This window comes from Elaeis guineensis, chromosome 1, assembly GCF_000442705.2.
Source record: "Elaeis guineensis isolate ETL-2024a chromosome 1, EG11, whole genome shotgun sequence".
Lineage (NCBI taxonomy): Eukaryota > Viridiplantae > Streptophyta > Magnoliopsida > Arecales > Arecaceae > Elaeis > Elaeis guineensis.
In genome coordinates, this window is record NC_025993.2 from 15,332,160 (window position 1) to 15,349,201 (window position 17,042).

Sequence of the window (17,042 nt, forward strand, 5' to 3'; positions counted from 1 at the left end):
CCCACGATGCCATAATATAGAAAAAATATTTTTGTCCAACCATTTTTCAATGCGCATTTAATATCTGCAGCTTTATTCTTTTATTTAAAAATTTTAAATGATAAAAATATTTTTATTTTTTGAAAAAAATTATGATATTCTGTGCATATTATGACATCCCGTAGATAAAAATTATGATTTTCTGGATCCAGGATATCATAATATGAATATAGAATGTCATAATTTTATTAAAAAATTAAAATATTTTGATTATATAAAATTTTTAAATAAAAAAATTAATTTATAAAAATTTATTAGAAAATAATGACTATGTGGATCAAATGAATAGGATGATGCATTTCACGTTAGATTTTCCGCACCGCTTGCCACAAAGAATTTTCTTCCTGGAAGATCCAATGGACCGTTGAAGCCCATCTAACGCTCCAAACCCTAACATCATCTGGCCCAATGAATTGAAACTTCTGTGGGCTGGGCTAGCTTTCCCAGGTTAAATAGTTAGCAGGGGAAAGGAGGGGAGGGGAAGGGTTTTGGCAGCGAGCGCGAGAGAAGGGAAGGGGGAAGATGGCGAGCGAAGAGGAGAGCACGGTGAGGGAGCCTCTTGATCTCATAAGGCTTAGCCTCGACGAGCGCATCTATGTGAAGCTCCGCTCCGACCGAGAGCTCCGAGGAAAACTCCACGTAATCCCTCCATCATCCTTCTTTTTTCTTCTTCCCCAACTTAATTTCACTGTTCTATCCTTTGGGCACTGAAAAAGGTGGTTCTTGTGTATGTTTGATCGAATTTTAGCATGATTTTATTGGTAATCTGTGCCATTTCCGGATGATTGTTTTTGTAACTAATTAGGGCTTCGTATCGGTGGATGAATCCTTCCGTCTTGGCGCTGGAAGCCATAAAAGACCGTACTTTATTCTTGTTTCGTTCTTTTATTTGATGATTGTGTGTAGAAAAGGGTGTTTTATGTTTTGAACCTACTAGTTGAATTATTTGGTATCATGTGTATATAATTAGGGTTTGGCTGGATTAGATTTATATAACTTGTATTTCGGACACAGTGGAATTTTGGTAGAACTAGACACAGAAGTTATTACTTGGGATCTCGAACTTGTGAAAGTTATAACGGAAATTCTTATTTTATGTTGAAAAAGGAAAAAAGAAAGGAAGAAGGTTAAATAAAACAAAAAATTATGAAGGAGAGGTGGAGACCATGCTGCATGGACACAAACACATGAATTGGATAGGATACCTATCAAAGCTTCTGACTTGGCAATACGAAAAAGAAGAAAAGGAAAGACAGGAAAAAATAGTTTTGGCAAATAATTATATAACTTTATTTTTTAATATGTATTGTGTGAATATGTTAACATCTTCCGAATTTCCGAGGTTAGCTTAAGGACATAAGAAAAATGACAAATTGCTAGTCATTTTAATACCTAAATCATTGGATAATCCTTTTTAAAAAAATGAAACTGTACTTCTGAAGTCATGTGGTGAGTTGAACTAATTGTTGGAAAACCCCAACTCTCTGCCATCCATAGAAACTGTGTATCAACAGAATTAAGTATTCAGTTGCCCAAAGTGTAATGGACTTTGATATGTATTTGACATCAATTCTTGAAGCTGGATGACAGTGTTGCAGTAACACAGGATGGAGGAGATAGGACTGCTATCTGTGGATATTTAATTTAATGATACATTTCCCAATAGAGGTCTTTCAAGCTTCTTAAATAATGCATTTAAAGTCTAAAACAATCAGATTTTTTTATTCTCATGGCTTCAAGGCTTCCTCTGCCAAGCTAAAGAAGCTAATTGGCTTTCTACATGTTAAATCCTTAAATAGGACACTAAAATACACTAGTTATTAAACTGTTTCATACGAGCAATCTGAAGCTGAGGAGCTCTTGCTAAACTAAAGCACTCTTTACAATCTCAAGGTTGTCATATTAAGCTTGGTTGGAAATAAGCTCAGAAAATTTTGTTAGTTTGATGTCTAATAGTTTTAAGGCTTCTGTGGATATTCAAGCTATTGTTTCCTAAGTATGGTGTTATCTGCTTCCTATGATGACATTAGAGTTACCCATTTGGATGAAAGGGATGGGTTGCAGACCTTTCTATAGTTCCATTCACTTCTATAGCAATGTTCTTTGCTTTCCAATCAAGCAGACTTTGGAAAAAGTGTAGCCAGAATACTGTTTAAATAAATAGTGCTTTCCATTCATGAATTTGAAATGTCATAAGTTACGTGGAATCTGATATTCATATGATTGAAGTTTTAGAGCAATATTTCTGAGTATCATTAGTCATACTTGAACATAATGGTACATTGCTTAGATGACCTGTTATTCCTTTTTTGCCTTTTAATCTTGATGTTAAAACCCAGATGCTGGGTACTGAACATATGCAAAAAATACCCTGTTCTGCTGTAAATACAGAAAATGCTATTTAGTTCGCTTGCATTAAGAAAAAGGCACCAGCTAATAGCCCTTACTCGTATAAGAAATAATGTTTTAATACCATGGTAGAAAGTGGGGAAAGGACATTATACTTGGGCAACAAAAGTGACTTTTTTAACTTGATTTGAAACTGATGTGCTGGATGTCAGCAATTTGAAGTCTGGCTGCTTCTTTCTTATTTTAGTGTCTGAGATTTTCAAAGCAAAATCCTCAGAATTTTCTTGTGTTGATATTCACTTGACCTTTTTTATTTGGCTTTATTATCCTACTTGCATGTTTTAATATTGGTTGCTCCAAGCTTACTTGTGGATGTGCGTTCTTAATCCACGAAAACATTTTGGAGAAGGTTATTCGAATGTTTGTGCTTTTGGCTTTTATTATTTGGATGATATATGGAACAAAGTTCCTGTCGCATTTTTCTTTGTATCTAATTTTCTACCTTTTCCTGACTTTATATATGGTTTTTGGTAATATTTAAAAAGGCAGCAGTCGGTGGAAGGGTAGCAGGGGGCTGCCTAGTTGCTAGATGAGCACTCACAATTCAAGCAGATCTAAAAGTTCAAAAATTAATAAATATAATCAGAAATGTAGGAAAATACTTAAATTTAAAAAATAAAATATAGTATATCAGTTAGTATTTTAAAAAAGCCAATGGGAAGCTCATTCTTGTCAACACACAGTGATATTTTATAATCAATCACGTTAACCATACTCAAGCATGATGAACACCTGGACTGTCCTGTCTTGGGGGCCAATGCAACTCTTTCAGTGGATGGTATTATGGTCTGCAGAATGCAGGCCTTAAGTTTTCTTCTTTTATACAGAAGTAACTTTTTCCTTTTTATTTCAGGCTTATGATCAGCATCTAAATATGATACTTGGAGATGTGGAAGAGGTAATCACTACTGTTGAAATTGATGATGAAACTTACGAAGAGATTGTTCGGGTAAGTGATTTCTACTATGAAAGTTTCTCCCCCATTTTTTGCTTTATTGAAAATTATGAAGCTGACTATTATCATATCTGTCAAATCATCACTAATATTAGGGTCATTGTGATAGTAGCGATTATCATTCTTAACTTTATGAACATATTCTTGTTCTATAGATGCTTCAAGACATAGCATTTATTTTCAGATGAAGAATCCCTGTAAAAGTTGCTAGATGAAATACTTTTAGAAAGATATTTACTATTGATTAGTTTTAGATATATACAATTTCCTAAAAGATGGTCCAACCTTTGCCAAGTCAAGTGTGTTGGTGCATTAAACTCTCAGTGCAGGTGAGGATTCTAGGTATTCTCATTTAAAAGCTTGTGAGCATTTGAAAAGAGTGTACCAAGGCTCCTTCGAACCATTAGCTCTTTGAGTTCCTATTTGTTTGGCATAGCTTGGATTATCTAGTTGATTTGAAGAATTAATTCTTTTTCATAATTTGCCAAAGATCTCTTTCAAATTTTTATTCTACATGTTGTATATGCTATACATGAAGCACAATGAAAGCGGGTCTGCTTGTAGCAAATTCATTTCACAAGATTTTATTCCCTAAGACATGCTAACTGAAAAATGATAATCTTATGGACATTGTAATGATAAATCAGATATAATTGTAGCTGACTGAAGTAGTTGAAACAAGGTTTGATGGTTGTGATATATGGAATAACTAGATATATTTGATTGCACTATCAGATTGCATATTAACAATCAAAACATATGAGTCATCAAAATAATTATGAGAATCGGTAATGGACCATAGATTGAAATAATAAATGAGAATTACATTAAACTAATTAAGACTCATGCAAGGATGACCAACCACTGGGGCCTTTTTTCTTGCTTAGGCAGTCAATCAGAAAATATTAGAATGAATAGGAAGAACTGACTTGATAATATATTGAAGCTTATTTGATGGATGATAATAAAAAGGAAGGCTTATCAGGTGGGTTTGTAGGCTATGTCACTATCAACAAAAATAGCTCTGGCAATTTAATTATGCAAATAATAGAAGGAGAGGCTAGGGAGTTATCAATTATAACAGGCCTTCCACAAGGGCTTTTTATTTAAACCCTATATATTTAGAGTTAGATTCAATGAACTACCTACTGATATATATGAGAAAACCTATGGTACATGTTATTTGTGGATGATATATTGTTGCTTGATAAGAAAAGAAAATTATAAAGAATATAAACTTGGAAGCTTCCAGCTAGGATAAGATATATGCTTTGAAACTCCCTTGAAAATTTGACTGCTTCCTAACATAAGTGTTTGTAAATTATTAGCTTTGCTGCACCTGCACCAGTACCCGCCCCTGATTCTAATTTTTAGCAAGCAAGAAGTAAGGACCCCTCCCCTCTCTCTCCGTCCATCCATCTGTGTGTGTGCATATGTGTGTGTGTCTCACACTCACATGTTGTAATGCCTGCCTGCCTGCTTTGTGTCTGTGTTTGTGTGCATGTGTGTCCGTCTGTCTGTCTCTGTCTGTGTGCATGTGTGTTGTGTGTGTGTCACACTCACATGTTGTAATGCCTGTCTCTGCCTGCCTTGCTTTGCTGGGAGGGGCTGCTGCAATGGGCAAGTCAAGATGGTGAAGGGAAACAAAGGAGACAGAGGGAAGGCAGTTGTGGGAATAGGTTAAGTTGTGGTGGATGGGACCAGGGAGGAAGTGGCTGGCATAGTGGTTGGTGGTGAGGCTGAGACTTGCTGCTAGGATTTTTTTTTCTTAAATAGTTATAGGGGGACATATGGAGGAGCAAATGGTTTGAATGGTGGGTTGTTCCTTATAACAATATTCATTAAGAAATCCTTCAAAATTTGTTCAGACTGGTTGGGCCAGTGAAATTGCAGGTCTTATTCTATGGATAGGTTGCTGGAGGCGACCTTTAACTATGGTGGCAACCATCCTACAGAGAGCACCTTTGGCACACAAATTTGCATGACTAGATAAAGATGATGCTTCGAGCAACTCGAAACCTGTTATGCTGAAGCTTGAGATAGCTTAAGATTTAGCACAATTGGGTGATACACTTGTTTGACTCTTGAATTGCTGTCTGTGGATCTGTCTTCATTTCATCCTTACATTTTCTATCATCCTTATATTTTCTGACTTCTTTTTTACCTTTTTTCCCAGACTACCAGACGCACTGTTCCATTTCTTTTCGTCAGAGGAGATGGAGTAATACTAGTTTCTCCACCTCTGAGAACTGCATGAGAATCTGGTGATGCATTTGGCCACTTACCAATGCTGAAATGGAATTGGATAGATTCTTACCTACTCCAATGTACTGTCATCTTCCTTGCAAATGCAGCCAAAGTAACCCTTATGTTGTAGCTGACTTAATGTCTTTTTATTTATGTTCATGCCATGCAAGAATATGTTACAGAGTGCAAAAGATTGTAATCTGATTAGTGTTTTAACAAAGCTGTGTGGAAATCAATCTAGATCTCTTTATGATTAGGTTTCTGGGTTCATCATAGACAGGCTAATTTAATTGTCTGGATCCAATTTCTGTAAACATGTGAACTTGTCATATTGGTGGTCGAACTTTCAAGTATTTAATCAGTTAAAGTCCATTTGTTGGATGCAAAGTCACCGTCTTAGTACCGGATCCCATACCAATAAAATCATATTATAATATCAGTATGTCATCTAGTATGGGGTGGTACAACAAATCATGATTGGATAGTTTGGATTAGGTGCTCTTGTTGGAAACAAAACAAAAATTTGTGACTGCATGCATCCTCATGATGCTGGACTTTTTGACTCAATTACAAAGTTATAATTGGCTATACATGTTGGGCTTGCAATTTTTAGTCTCTGGGGAAGTATAAATTGTCATCGTGGAGGGGCAATAGCAGAGTCCATCTTGATATCAATTGAAGTTATCTATTTTCCATTCCAGCTGAAATTGTGGTATGCTTTATCGATGTTTCCTGGGAAATGCTTTTTTCGATGTTGTGTATCTTATTTGAGAGGGCAGCGCCATTAATTTGTTTGGTGCTTGAATAAATCTGGCTGTCTGAAAGCTCGTATTAAGTGGGAGACATAGCTTTGTGCTGCTGCTTTTTGCTGCTCTCGGTGCTTTATGATGTTAGTCATGGTTTGATGGAGGTTTATTGTAGCATATGTCTCCTTTTTATCAGATGCCTGTTGTTACTTAGGCTGGAGCAAATGGAATGCATATCATGATTGAGGGTTCTTTAATCGGTCATCTTTGAGATCTGATGAACATTGAGGCGGCCTTGGACTTCTCTGATAAATACTATGGGAATAAAATATATCCCTTTTATTACATGAACACCTGTTGTTACTTGGACGGAAATGAATGCGTATGATTGCTTGAGTGTTCCTTCATCAGTTCTCACGGAACTTGAATGAGGATGGAGGGGACCTTCGGCTGCTCTGATGAGTATTGGAATAAAATGCGATAACTAGGTGCCATTACCCTTCTGTGGATTAATGATAGCCATTGCATATGAAAAATTTTATAAAGGTATTTTTTTTTTATGAAAAAAATATCATAAAAATATTGATCAATATTTTTATTAGCCAACTTATATTTTTAAATTTTTTAAGAAGAATAAGTTTTTTTTTTTTTTATGAATGATATTTACTTATAAAATAAAAAAAAATTTATCTATTTAAAAAATATTAAATTATTTTTTCATCAGTTAGTAAAGTAGATATTTAATTTAAAAAAAAATAAAGAAACATTCTTTCAATTTTAGTCCAATTTTATGTATATTCTTCGATTTAAAAATATATCAAATTAATCTTTTAAATTTTTAAAATATTTTAATATGATCTCACAAATCACTTACCAACTAACAATGTTAGTTTTTTATTTTAATAGATGAAAATATCTTTTATTCATATTGGATGGATCACTCGAAAGGAAGAGATAAAGCTAGAGGAAGTTGCCATGAAGGAATGAGGTGGGATCACGGAGGTTAGTGTGGAAGAGGACTCATCAAATGTCTCATAGGTGGGATTGGAGAAGGAGAAGGGGTTAGGAGGAAGAGAATGAGAAAGGAGGTAGAGCATTCATGGATAGGCTTAGAGAAGGAGAAAGATAATAAGGAGAAGTAGGTAAGGAGAAAGAAGAGGAGGAAGAAAGAGGGGTTGTCGGTAAGGAAGGATGGAGGTGGAGGAGGAGATGGGAAGGAGAGATGGGCAAATTTGGAAGAGAAGAAGTGGGAGAGAAGGAAGGGGAAGAGGGGGAAGGAGGTTTGCCAATGAAGTGGGTGGAGGTGGAGGGAGTCACCATAAAGAAAGAGGGCTCATAAGAGGAGAAGGAGGAAGAGAAGGCGAAGGAGAAATGGATGAAGAAAAAGAGGGGGGAAAAAGAGGGATCATGGGCGAGCTTGGAGGAGGAGAATGAGAAAAAAAAGTAGATGACGTGGAAGAAGAAGAGAAGAAGGAAATATCAATAAGGAAGGGGTCGAGGTGGTGGGAGTAATTGGAGAGGAGGAAGAAGATGAGGATAAGGATAATTTGATCATTTTATAAATTAATGATATTATTCATAAGTGGACATAGACGATAGGATTATATTAGAATATCTCAAAAATTTGAAAAACTAGCTTGACGCGTTTTAAAGTCAGGGGGTGTAAATAAAACTGAACTAAAATTGAAGAGGTATTCCTATTATTTTTTTTTTAATTTTATTTCTAAGATATCTATTTTTATTTCTAATACCTGCATTATTCAATGTCCAATAACTTAGTTATCTATTTTTTAAATCTAAAAAAAATAAAAAATATTATGAAAAATATAGATAAATTTGAGTAATTCATCCAGAAAAATAGTAATACAAAAGAACATGAATAATATAGTTTGAAAAAATTTATATATATATAAAAAAATATAAAAAAATTATTTTTTTATTTAAATATTATTTTAAAAATATTTATTTAAATAAATATAAATTTTCAGATAAAAATTTTACTCACAAAAAAAATGGACGTCAAACAATGAATCACTTACCTCCACAATTGCATGAACAGCAATTCTTAAAATATTGTTGCTTCAAACTACAGAAAAATACTGCCATCTCCGGGATGCACGAAAGAAACTTGCTTAAAGTTATATGGCTAGAAATTAAAGAGAATTTTGACTTACATTTGATTCTCCTCTGTTTCCAACTGATCATGGATAATCTTTAACGAAAGTGAGGAGTGAAAAGTTGGAAGCATAGATTCCGGACTCTAAAATGTGAGAATATTTTTGAAAAAAAACACCTGTCAGGAATATATGACGAATGGTTGATAAAGCCGAGGATATCCAAAGAATAACTCAACCGAACAATTCCCTGATCTTACTATGTAAAAAGATTCAATCAAGACCGTTCATTTTAGTTATTCTTTTATTTCTTTTTATTATAAATAAACACTTTGTCCCAAATCATAAAGACGCCACCTCCGCTGTCCATAGGCTCACCTCAACACCATCGCCTTCTAGCAAGCGGCGGAGGAAGAGATGGGGGTGACCAAAGAAGACGTCGAATCCACGCTCACTTCGGCTCTCAAGCCCTCTCATCTCGTAAGCCGCCCTTCCGGAAACCACTTCTCTACTTTCCCGTAAAAAGGAATCCAAAATAACCCTAACGCTATCTTTTATCTATTTTTCATTTTTTTTTCACAGGAAGTGATCGATACGTCTGGAGGGTAACACTCATCTTTCTTTCTCATTCTTTTAATTTCGCTCGGTTTCTTTCGAAAAAAAAAAAAATAGTTATCTGATTTTTTTTTTTTGGATTTTGTTGTGCATATTTTTAATGTAATTTCGACGATGTAAAGATGTGGGGCGAGCTTTGAGATCGAGATAGCATCGGAGCAGTTCGAGGGGAAGAGGCTGCTGGAGAGGCACCGCCTAGTGAACGGTGCGCTGGCGGAGCAGATGAAACACATCCACGCCCTCTCCATCAAGAAAGCCGTCACCCCTTCCCAGTGGAAGCCCCCGCAGTAGCGCCACCACTACGACCACCATCTATTAGTGAGTCTTATGTGTTCTCCACACAATAATACATTCCTTGAAACAATTGCCTATCGTGGTTGTGCGGATATCAAGATGTTTTTATATAATTTCTGGATGCAAGATTCTGGATTGTTATTGTGTTTACCGTGTGATCAATGCTTTTGAGTTATGGGCTTGTTTTTGATCCTCATATGGATTAGTTGTTTACGAGATACCGAATTATTAATGATGTGAGGAAACTAAAAGGGCTCCCATCACTTTGGAGTCTGGGGAGGGTCAGATGTATGCAACCTTAACCCTGTATGCGAGAGGCTGTTTCTGTGGATCGAACTTGTGGCACCTCCGATTATAATCGAGCAACATCACCGTTGTGCTGACCCCCATCCTTACTTATATGAGGAAACTACATATGATTAAACTGTCCATAATTTTTGGGTTTGGGAGGGACACAGCGCAACACTATAATTGAAACTGAGATTTTGTGGGTTTTTGCATAAGGATTTAGGCTCTTCAGTTCTAGGTTTACTAGCAGATGTAATTGAAAGCCAGTGTTGTTTATGACAACAAAAAGCCGGGGCTTCATGCTTTTATTCTTGTGAAGGCAAGGAGTGTTGAGGCTTAGGATGTGCTTGGAGTATGTGGTCAGTTAATGGTTTGACTTGTTTCTAGAGATGATGGCTAAACTAGCTACAAGCAAAACATGCTTCGCTTGTATGCAAGAGGGATTTTAGGAGTAACCACACTACAATGCTGATAACTGTTAAAATCGGTGAGGCATATCCAGAGTGGAGGATGGTTCGAAAAGTGGATTTTAAGTTAAGAAAAGCATGAGTTTGTTTGTTTAGATAATGTTGGTTTGGTGGGTTGACCTTAATGTTGATTTTGATGGTGTGCTAGTTCTGAATCTTGTCAATAATGTTCAAGGTGATTTCTTTTCCTTTTTTTGGCATCATGACTTTGATAACTATAGGTAAGTGCCTCCATTTTATTGCCAAGAAATTTTATTTGTCTTTTGGGTGGCCGAGTTCAAAATACAGAGAAAATTTGGAGTAGCAATTATTAAGGCAAATGGAAAAGCCTTTACGTTTGTGTTGTGTGTCTTAGCTAGGATGTCTGGTGATAGATGAACCATTCCTTGTTTATTCTGAGGTTCCAAAGGTTGTTTAGCATCAGCACTGTTGGTAGTTATGTGCAGTGCTCCTCCAACAATATTATTAATTTGTGCCGAGTTGACAAGAAGTTGCATTTGAAGCATACTCCAGGAAGTGTTGAATGAAAGGCATCAATGTGTTGTATATGGATGTCCTTGGGCATAATTGCATGGTATGCAAGGTGGGAGAGATAGAAGAATCATATAGATAAATCAAATTCAGTTGAGTTGTTATGGGAACAATCCGGAACATTATCTTGTGATTTTTTCTGTCTTCTGGCAGACAAGTTCCATTAGTATGCATTAAATTGCAAGGAAACCGTATTGATTAGAACTTTAAGAGTCAAAGTTCATCATTGCTCTAGGAGCCTTAGCCAGCTTGTGTAGTCAGGGTGATTTGAGACATTATTATCATGGTAATGTGCCTTTGGTCTTATGGGCCTCGATGCACCAAATTGTTCTCTGAGTTAAACATGAAAGCTAGCACATGACATAAGTACATCATCACAGTGAGGTGATTGAAGTTGATTTGAGGAATGTTATTGTTTTTGAGCTGACAAGAAATGGATTCTTGGATACTTGCAGCATAGTTCAACCACACTAGATGTTGCAAGAGCTGGACTATTATTTTTAATACTGCTGGAGCTTCAAATGATTTGGAGGATGACATTGATGTTTGAAGCCAATCTCGTATTTACCTCTAATCAATCTTTATATTGCTCAAGACATATCATTTTTCTAAACTGGTCATAACATGGTAATCGTGACCATGCTTAATGTATCACTAGTCCCTGGGTTTTTAGTATGCTGAAATCTTGTACGCTGGTACCCCACCTGATATATTAAGAAAATTTTAGTCGTCATATGCCAGTGCTTCAACTTTTATTGATCAAGTGGCCCAAGTATCCTGCTAAATCAGTTGTTTCTAAACACTTAATGTTTTTACTGAACAACATTCTGTTTCTACGTGGGATTCATGAGTAACAGTTGGCTTCACCTAAGGATCTTGTATTTTTTGAGATGCTTAGAATTTTTAGCGGTGTGAGGTTATGATGTGTGTAGATGAGTATGTGGGAATAGCAACATATCGGATACGAATATCGAGACTCTAATCTGGTCAAGTTAATATTGAAATGTTTGGTTATGAAACCTGGGTAATTTCTTTTGCATGTGGGAAGCTCACAGATATGGTGTAATCTGGTGTATTGACGCTGCTGATCATCAATATTGATACTGAGCTGTCATTCTGAGAAATGGCACGTCGGAAGCATGGAATTATACAAAGCAGCTAAATCTCGGTCACTGTATGGGTTCGGTAGAGTAGATGAATTATTACTGGTCCTTGGGGTGGATACAGTAGTAGAAGATGCAGGAGGGTTAAGGATCAGCAGAAGCAGGATTATGTTGAACAGTGCCTAATTTATTTGGGTAATCTTTCCAACTCTAATAAAAACCTAAATCTCTGCAGTGCATCTGTAAAGTTTTGGTTCCTTGAACTTATTATGTGATGTGGGCATGGTGCAGAGTACTAAACTCGGTGATTCATATGTTACAGCTATCGTATACTTTGGATTATAACAAAATGACATTTTTTTTTTTGGGGTGAGACAAACACCAATTATTACTGAGAATATTAGTCCATTAACCGAACAGTGCAGAATCTTTTTTTCATTATTGGTCATTGGCAATGCAGAGTCCTTCACAGTCATCATCTTGGGCAAGTTGGGCATCTTATAAGATTTGTTGAGGATTGATGGTATAGGCATAATGGATGGTGGATTTGATGCTGACTCCTAAAGTCATGAAGCCTTTAGGCCTGGTTTGTGTTTCCAAAAGAATAATTAGAAAAAGCAAATGAAGAATAATTTATATGAAGAAAACAAAAAAAGAGGCATGGAAAACTTTTCGGCTGATGCTAGAGGAGTGAGGAAGTTACCCATATTCTTAAAACTTTTTTTTTTAATATTCTGCTGATCTACTTTTTCCTTCTATTTTCATTTTCTATGCAATCAAACAGTGCCTCAAGTTTCTTCAATGTTGAACATTCGGTTGAGATTTCCCGACTCACTCAAGATTATGTTCGTAATCCTACAACCATAACATGGGCCCTGCCTTGTTCCAGTTTAGCTCGGTTCTGTGATGGCTGATGCGGTTGTACAGGTAGTGCTGCAGATTGGTGTATCCTTTTTTTATTAGTGTCTGATCCCCCATTTTGGTGGTTGTGTAAGTGCCTGAGTCTTGGGATGTAGGTTTGCTCATTGTGCAAACCTTTATTCCATTCATGCATGGCTTCAAGCTATTTTTGAACTTTGAGGTTGATGCTTGGCTCCGGGAGCAGATCATACATAAATCTCAAATAGTGGCATGTAATACAGTGGCCCTTAGACGCACCAGTCAAAAATGCACTGAGTTGCCATTTGACAACAGCTTATAAGCATTTGTCATTTTAGTTCTTTAGGACTCATTTGGTTCACGAGAAGTAGAGGAGGAAAAAATATAATTTTTAAAAAGTGGAGAGGAGTCTTCTTATTTGATTAGAATTTTAAGAGAAAGAAAATGGTAAAAGCTCTTTCTATGGGAAGTGAAAATTCATTAGAGAGATAGATTTTGAGATTTTTTAAGGGATAGAAATTAATGATTTTTTTTTCAAAAAAATATTTTTTTAAAATTTATGATTAAAATTTTACAAAATATTTTTATTAATATTAATATAATATTTATATTAATATATTAATATTATATTAATATAATATTATATTTGATATTATATTTAATATATATATATTAATAAATTTATTATATTAAAATATTAGTATTATATTAATATAATATTACTATATATATTTAGTATTATGTTAATATAATAAATTATTATGATCTAGTATTATATTATAATATACTATTGTTATATTTATATTAATATAATATAATATAATTATTTATATAAAGTTTAGGAACGGAAAGATCTTATATTTATTAAGATATAATAGTTATTTTATATAATTTTTTTTAAAAAATAGATGTTTAACAAATATAAATTATTCTGATATAAATCATTTTTTTATAGTCTATCAAATATGTCAAATCATATTTTGAAAAAATATTTTTTTAAAAAATTATTTATAAAAAATTGATTTTTATTTATTTATTTATTTTTTTCATGAATCAAACGAGTTTTTAAAAAATCATGCAAGTCGGGTCCAGCTTTCGGAGAAATAGCTCCTTTTGCACCAGGATACTTGCAAGTTCCAACATGTTTATTGCCATTAAACATATAAAAGAACGGCAGTTGGTTCTCATTGCCAGGATGCAGCCTGCGGATACTTTCGACATCCTCTCATCACCAGAACGCTCCAAGCAAAATTACTGAAGAAACAGCATCAGTTTCTGCTAAACAACAAGTAATAGTGATTTAAGTCATCAGTGTTGGAAGATTATGCAGGGAAGTGCTGACTAATGTTGGAAGGTGACAAGCACATATTTTGAGGGGGTTGGATGATCCATGAGAAGATAAGGCGATATTTATCATATCAAGCTAATGTCGATATTTAGATGTGACAATCAATATGTAGTAATACTTCTGGACCCGATAAATTTATATATTATGATACAAATGACTTTGAAATTTCATTTATAATCCTTGAGTCTCTGCCATGGGATGCTCTGTATGTACCTCAACCTTCAACGGAAATCATTTCTTTAAATCTGCTAAAAAAAAGAAAAAAATAGAATAGAAAGTTAAAAAGGGAGTGTATTTATTAAAACTTGGAACTAGATATATAAAAGAGTTATGTGCAACAGAATTTACTTCACCGGGATAAAAGCAGGAGCTCTTCAATATTGTATTGGTATATTGCACTATATATGAATATGTACTATGTTGGGGGATGCTATATCGCTCGTACCAAAGATACGTGGCAATAAGGATCTCACTTCGGACCTATCCAATTTCTACTTTTCAAGATTACTACCATAGTGCCGATCGGAGGTAAATGAATTTAATTCTAGTGATAGATATGTCATTCCAGAAGTGTGGAAAAAATCACGCAAAAAGAAGTCATTCAGTACACAATGAAGCAATTGACCTTATTTTGAATCCCATCGATCCTCACTCTCTCATTGATCCTTTCGGATGAAAGTCCCATAACAGTTGGTGGAAATCCAGCCGATTCTGACTTCGGTCGCCAACCTTTGCTTTAGTCGCCGATTTTAGCTTCAGCTGCTAAGCTTAATTTTGGCTGCCCATTGTAGCTCTGCCCATAGCTTCTTAGCTATTGGTGTCAGGATGACACTCAGACATCGGATGCTGATCCAAGAAAGATCCTGAGCCAAACATTATCTTCGACTGAAGGATCCCCCATCGATCCCTATTTTTAACCGCAGGCTACATTCCCTTCAACACTTGCTAGCCACGATTGGAAGAGTCAACCCCCATACCGTTACATCAAGTCATATCACCCCACATGGGGTTATACCACTTCAATAGCTGGTTGCAGATCGAGTGAGGCCATATCAAATCAAGCCACCCTTGAGAATGGTTGACTGCACATCAGATAAGGTGACGTCCGTCACCAAAGTCCAAATCGGAAGGAATCAGTAGTTGGATCACGCCTAAGTAGACCACTCAAATCCCATGGTGGATAACACACCACAGTAACCCTTGTATTTCATGAATCTGGACATTGTGAGTGGTACGGACGGAGAGGCTAGCATGGTCTCCCATCATTTTTCTTCCTATGGCTCTCGCCTTCCTATAAATAGAGGTAAAAAAGGGATTCTCTAGATATGCATACTCGTGCCCACTAATCGTCTCGCACTCCTTTTCTGTTTCAGTTTCCTGACTTGACTGTTGGAGGGTCTTCATTAGTGTCAACTCTAATCAGGACTTATTTTGTAGATCTCGCCGTGTCGGTGACCTCCAGTGGACTCCAACCGCTTCGACTAGAGTCGGGATTATGCAGCAACACATTGTAATAGAAAATATTTAGGATTTTTGTTTTATGCTAGAAAGGGCATGATGGTGATGCATGTTGATGCCTTAGTCTTAGGCAGCATCATTCTCGACACGATGCCTACTCGAACTTTTAGACACCTCAGCAGTGTTACCCTCTCTTCTCGGGTTGATGACATCACGAGTTTCATCAGAAAATTATTTTCAATCAAAATCTGGAAGAATCATCATTCCCATTCTGTAGTTAAACTCTACGTAGCCTTCCCTACAAAATCTCTTCCCAACATGCACGTATGCTATAGTAAATCTTCATTGTTACCATCTATTGTAAATACTCCATTAATTTAAATTATCATTGACGGGAGCTTCTTACTCCCCTCATTTTATCTCAAAAAGATATTAGTCGAGGGATATCCTCCAAGTAGGGAATATCTTGCCAAACACCCAAAAAGGATTCAAAAATAGGCCTATTCTGAAAAGAAAGAAGGGATAATTCTATTCTACCATTTTGACGGAAGAGCTATCCTACGGAAGTTATCCCTCTAATTACTATGTTATCCTCAGCCACTCTTTAAATATACGTAAAAGCTTGAAAGATTTTGTCATTGTGATAAAATCTAATCATTGTGAAAATCAATGCACTCATTTATTTTGTATACTTATCACTCCAATCAAACAGTAAAAGAAAACTTATCATGTGCAACAGCCTATCCTTCTATCGTACAAGGGATAGCTCTCCACAAAATATCCTTCCCTTCGATGAAGATGGGAACCATTCATCCTACTAACCTAACCTTCATCAACCTAATATAGGTATGAACATAAATCGAGGAATTATTCAGTTATTGTTTCCTTCTCTTGGAGGGTCATGGATGGAGCAAGTATATGTGCCATCATCCATGGTTCAACATAATCTCCAAATAGAACCAACCCAAACCAAGTAGATAAATAATGAATAAAATTATTCTTTCCTCAAATGGCAATGAATGAGATTACCAGTGACAAATCTCACCAAAACCTAGTGTTATCAAATTTGCTGCTGGTTCAAAGCAATAATTGTGTGAACAAAGTTTGGAATTAATGCTAGTTTTTCAGCTGTCTCTTTTATGATAAACAAGGATTATAGGTAATTATGCCTAAACCCTCTGATCCTACCGAAAGCAAACTTTCGATCCAAAGTACATGATTTAAACTCGAGATTTTATTAGCTGGTTAGCTGGCACCTTTATAACGAGTATACTTGTGAAGCAAGTGTGCCCTCTAAGATCAAACCTGCTTAATGATAAGCTGGCTTGATTACATCCATTCCTACCCATCAACACAATGAAGAAAAACCCAGTACGTGCAATCTATAAATAGATGTTCAAGTTCCCCTCATTCACATTCATATGTAGTATCTATTGTGTAATGTATGGATTGAACATTCTCCACAAACTGCTAATGGTTCTCAAACTCAAAGCTCAATGAAATTAGAAACTAGCTAGTTTGGTTTTAACTGAATCTTACTGAAAATGAT

The 17,042-nt window shown here is 35.6% G+C and overlaps 2 protein-coding genes across 3 annotated transcripts; both read left to right on the top strand.

Moving 5' to 3' along the window:
* The first annotated feature begins 495 nt into the window (after positions 1 to 495).
* LOC105038012 (sm-like protein LSM3B) lies at positions 496 to 5,906 on the top strand. Of its 2 annotated transcripts, none has more exons than XM_010913676.4 (3): positions 496 to 678; positions 3,302 to 3,397; positions 5,580 to 5,906. In XM_010913676.4, the coding sequence occupies exons 1-3, from the start codon at positions 562 to 564 to the stop codon at positions 5,658 to 5,660; spliced, it is 294 nt and encodes a 97-aa protein (XP_010911978.1). In that variant the 5' UTR covers positions 496 to 561; the 3' UTR covers positions 5,661 to 5,906. The 2 variants fall into 2 exon arrangements, with proteins under 2 accessions (XP_010911978.1, XP_073107030.1); XM_073250929.1 differs by lacking the exon at positions 5,580 to 5,906 and adding an exon at positions 4,732 to 5,560.
* Positions 5,907 to 8,837: 2,931 nt separating this feature from the next.
* LOC105038011 (protein BOLA2) lies at positions 8,838 to 9,562 on the top strand. Its single transcript, XM_010913675.4, has 3 exons — positions 8,838 to 8,990; positions 9,093 to 9,115; positions 9,248 to 9,562. Exons 1-3 carry the CDS (start codon positions 8,928 to 8,930, stop codon positions 9,414 to 9,416), a joined length of 255 nt encoding a protein of 84 aa, XP_010911977.1. The 5' UTR covers positions 8,838 to 8,927; the 3' UTR covers positions 9,417 to 9,562.
* Positions 9,563 to 17,042: the final 7,480 nt, after the last annotated feature.

Coding starts and splice junctions, on each gene's coding strand:
- LOC105038012 (XM_010913676.4), top strand. CDS start 562: ATGGCGAGCGAAGAGGAGAGCACGGTGAGGGAGCCTCTTGATCTCATA. Junction 679..3,301: donor AGCTCCGAGGAAAACTCCAC/GTAATCCCTCCA, acceptor TTTTTATTTCAG/GCTTATGATCAGCATCTAAA. Junction 3,398..5,579: donor CTTACGAAGAGATTGTTCGG/GTAAGTGATTTC, acceptor CTTTTTTCCCAG/ACTACCAGACGCACTGTTCC.
- LOC105038011 (XM_010913675.4), top strand. CDS start 8,928: ATGGGGGTGACCAAAGAAGACGTCGAATCCACGCTCACTTCGGCTCTC. Junction 8,991..9,092: donor CTCTCAAGCCCTCTCATCTC/GTAAGCCGCCCT, acceptor TTTTTTTCACAG/GAAGTGATCGATACGTCTGG. Junction 9,116..9,247: donor GTGATCGATACGTCTGGAGG/GTAACACTCATC, acceptor GACGATGTAAAG/ATGTGGGGCGAGCTTTGAGA.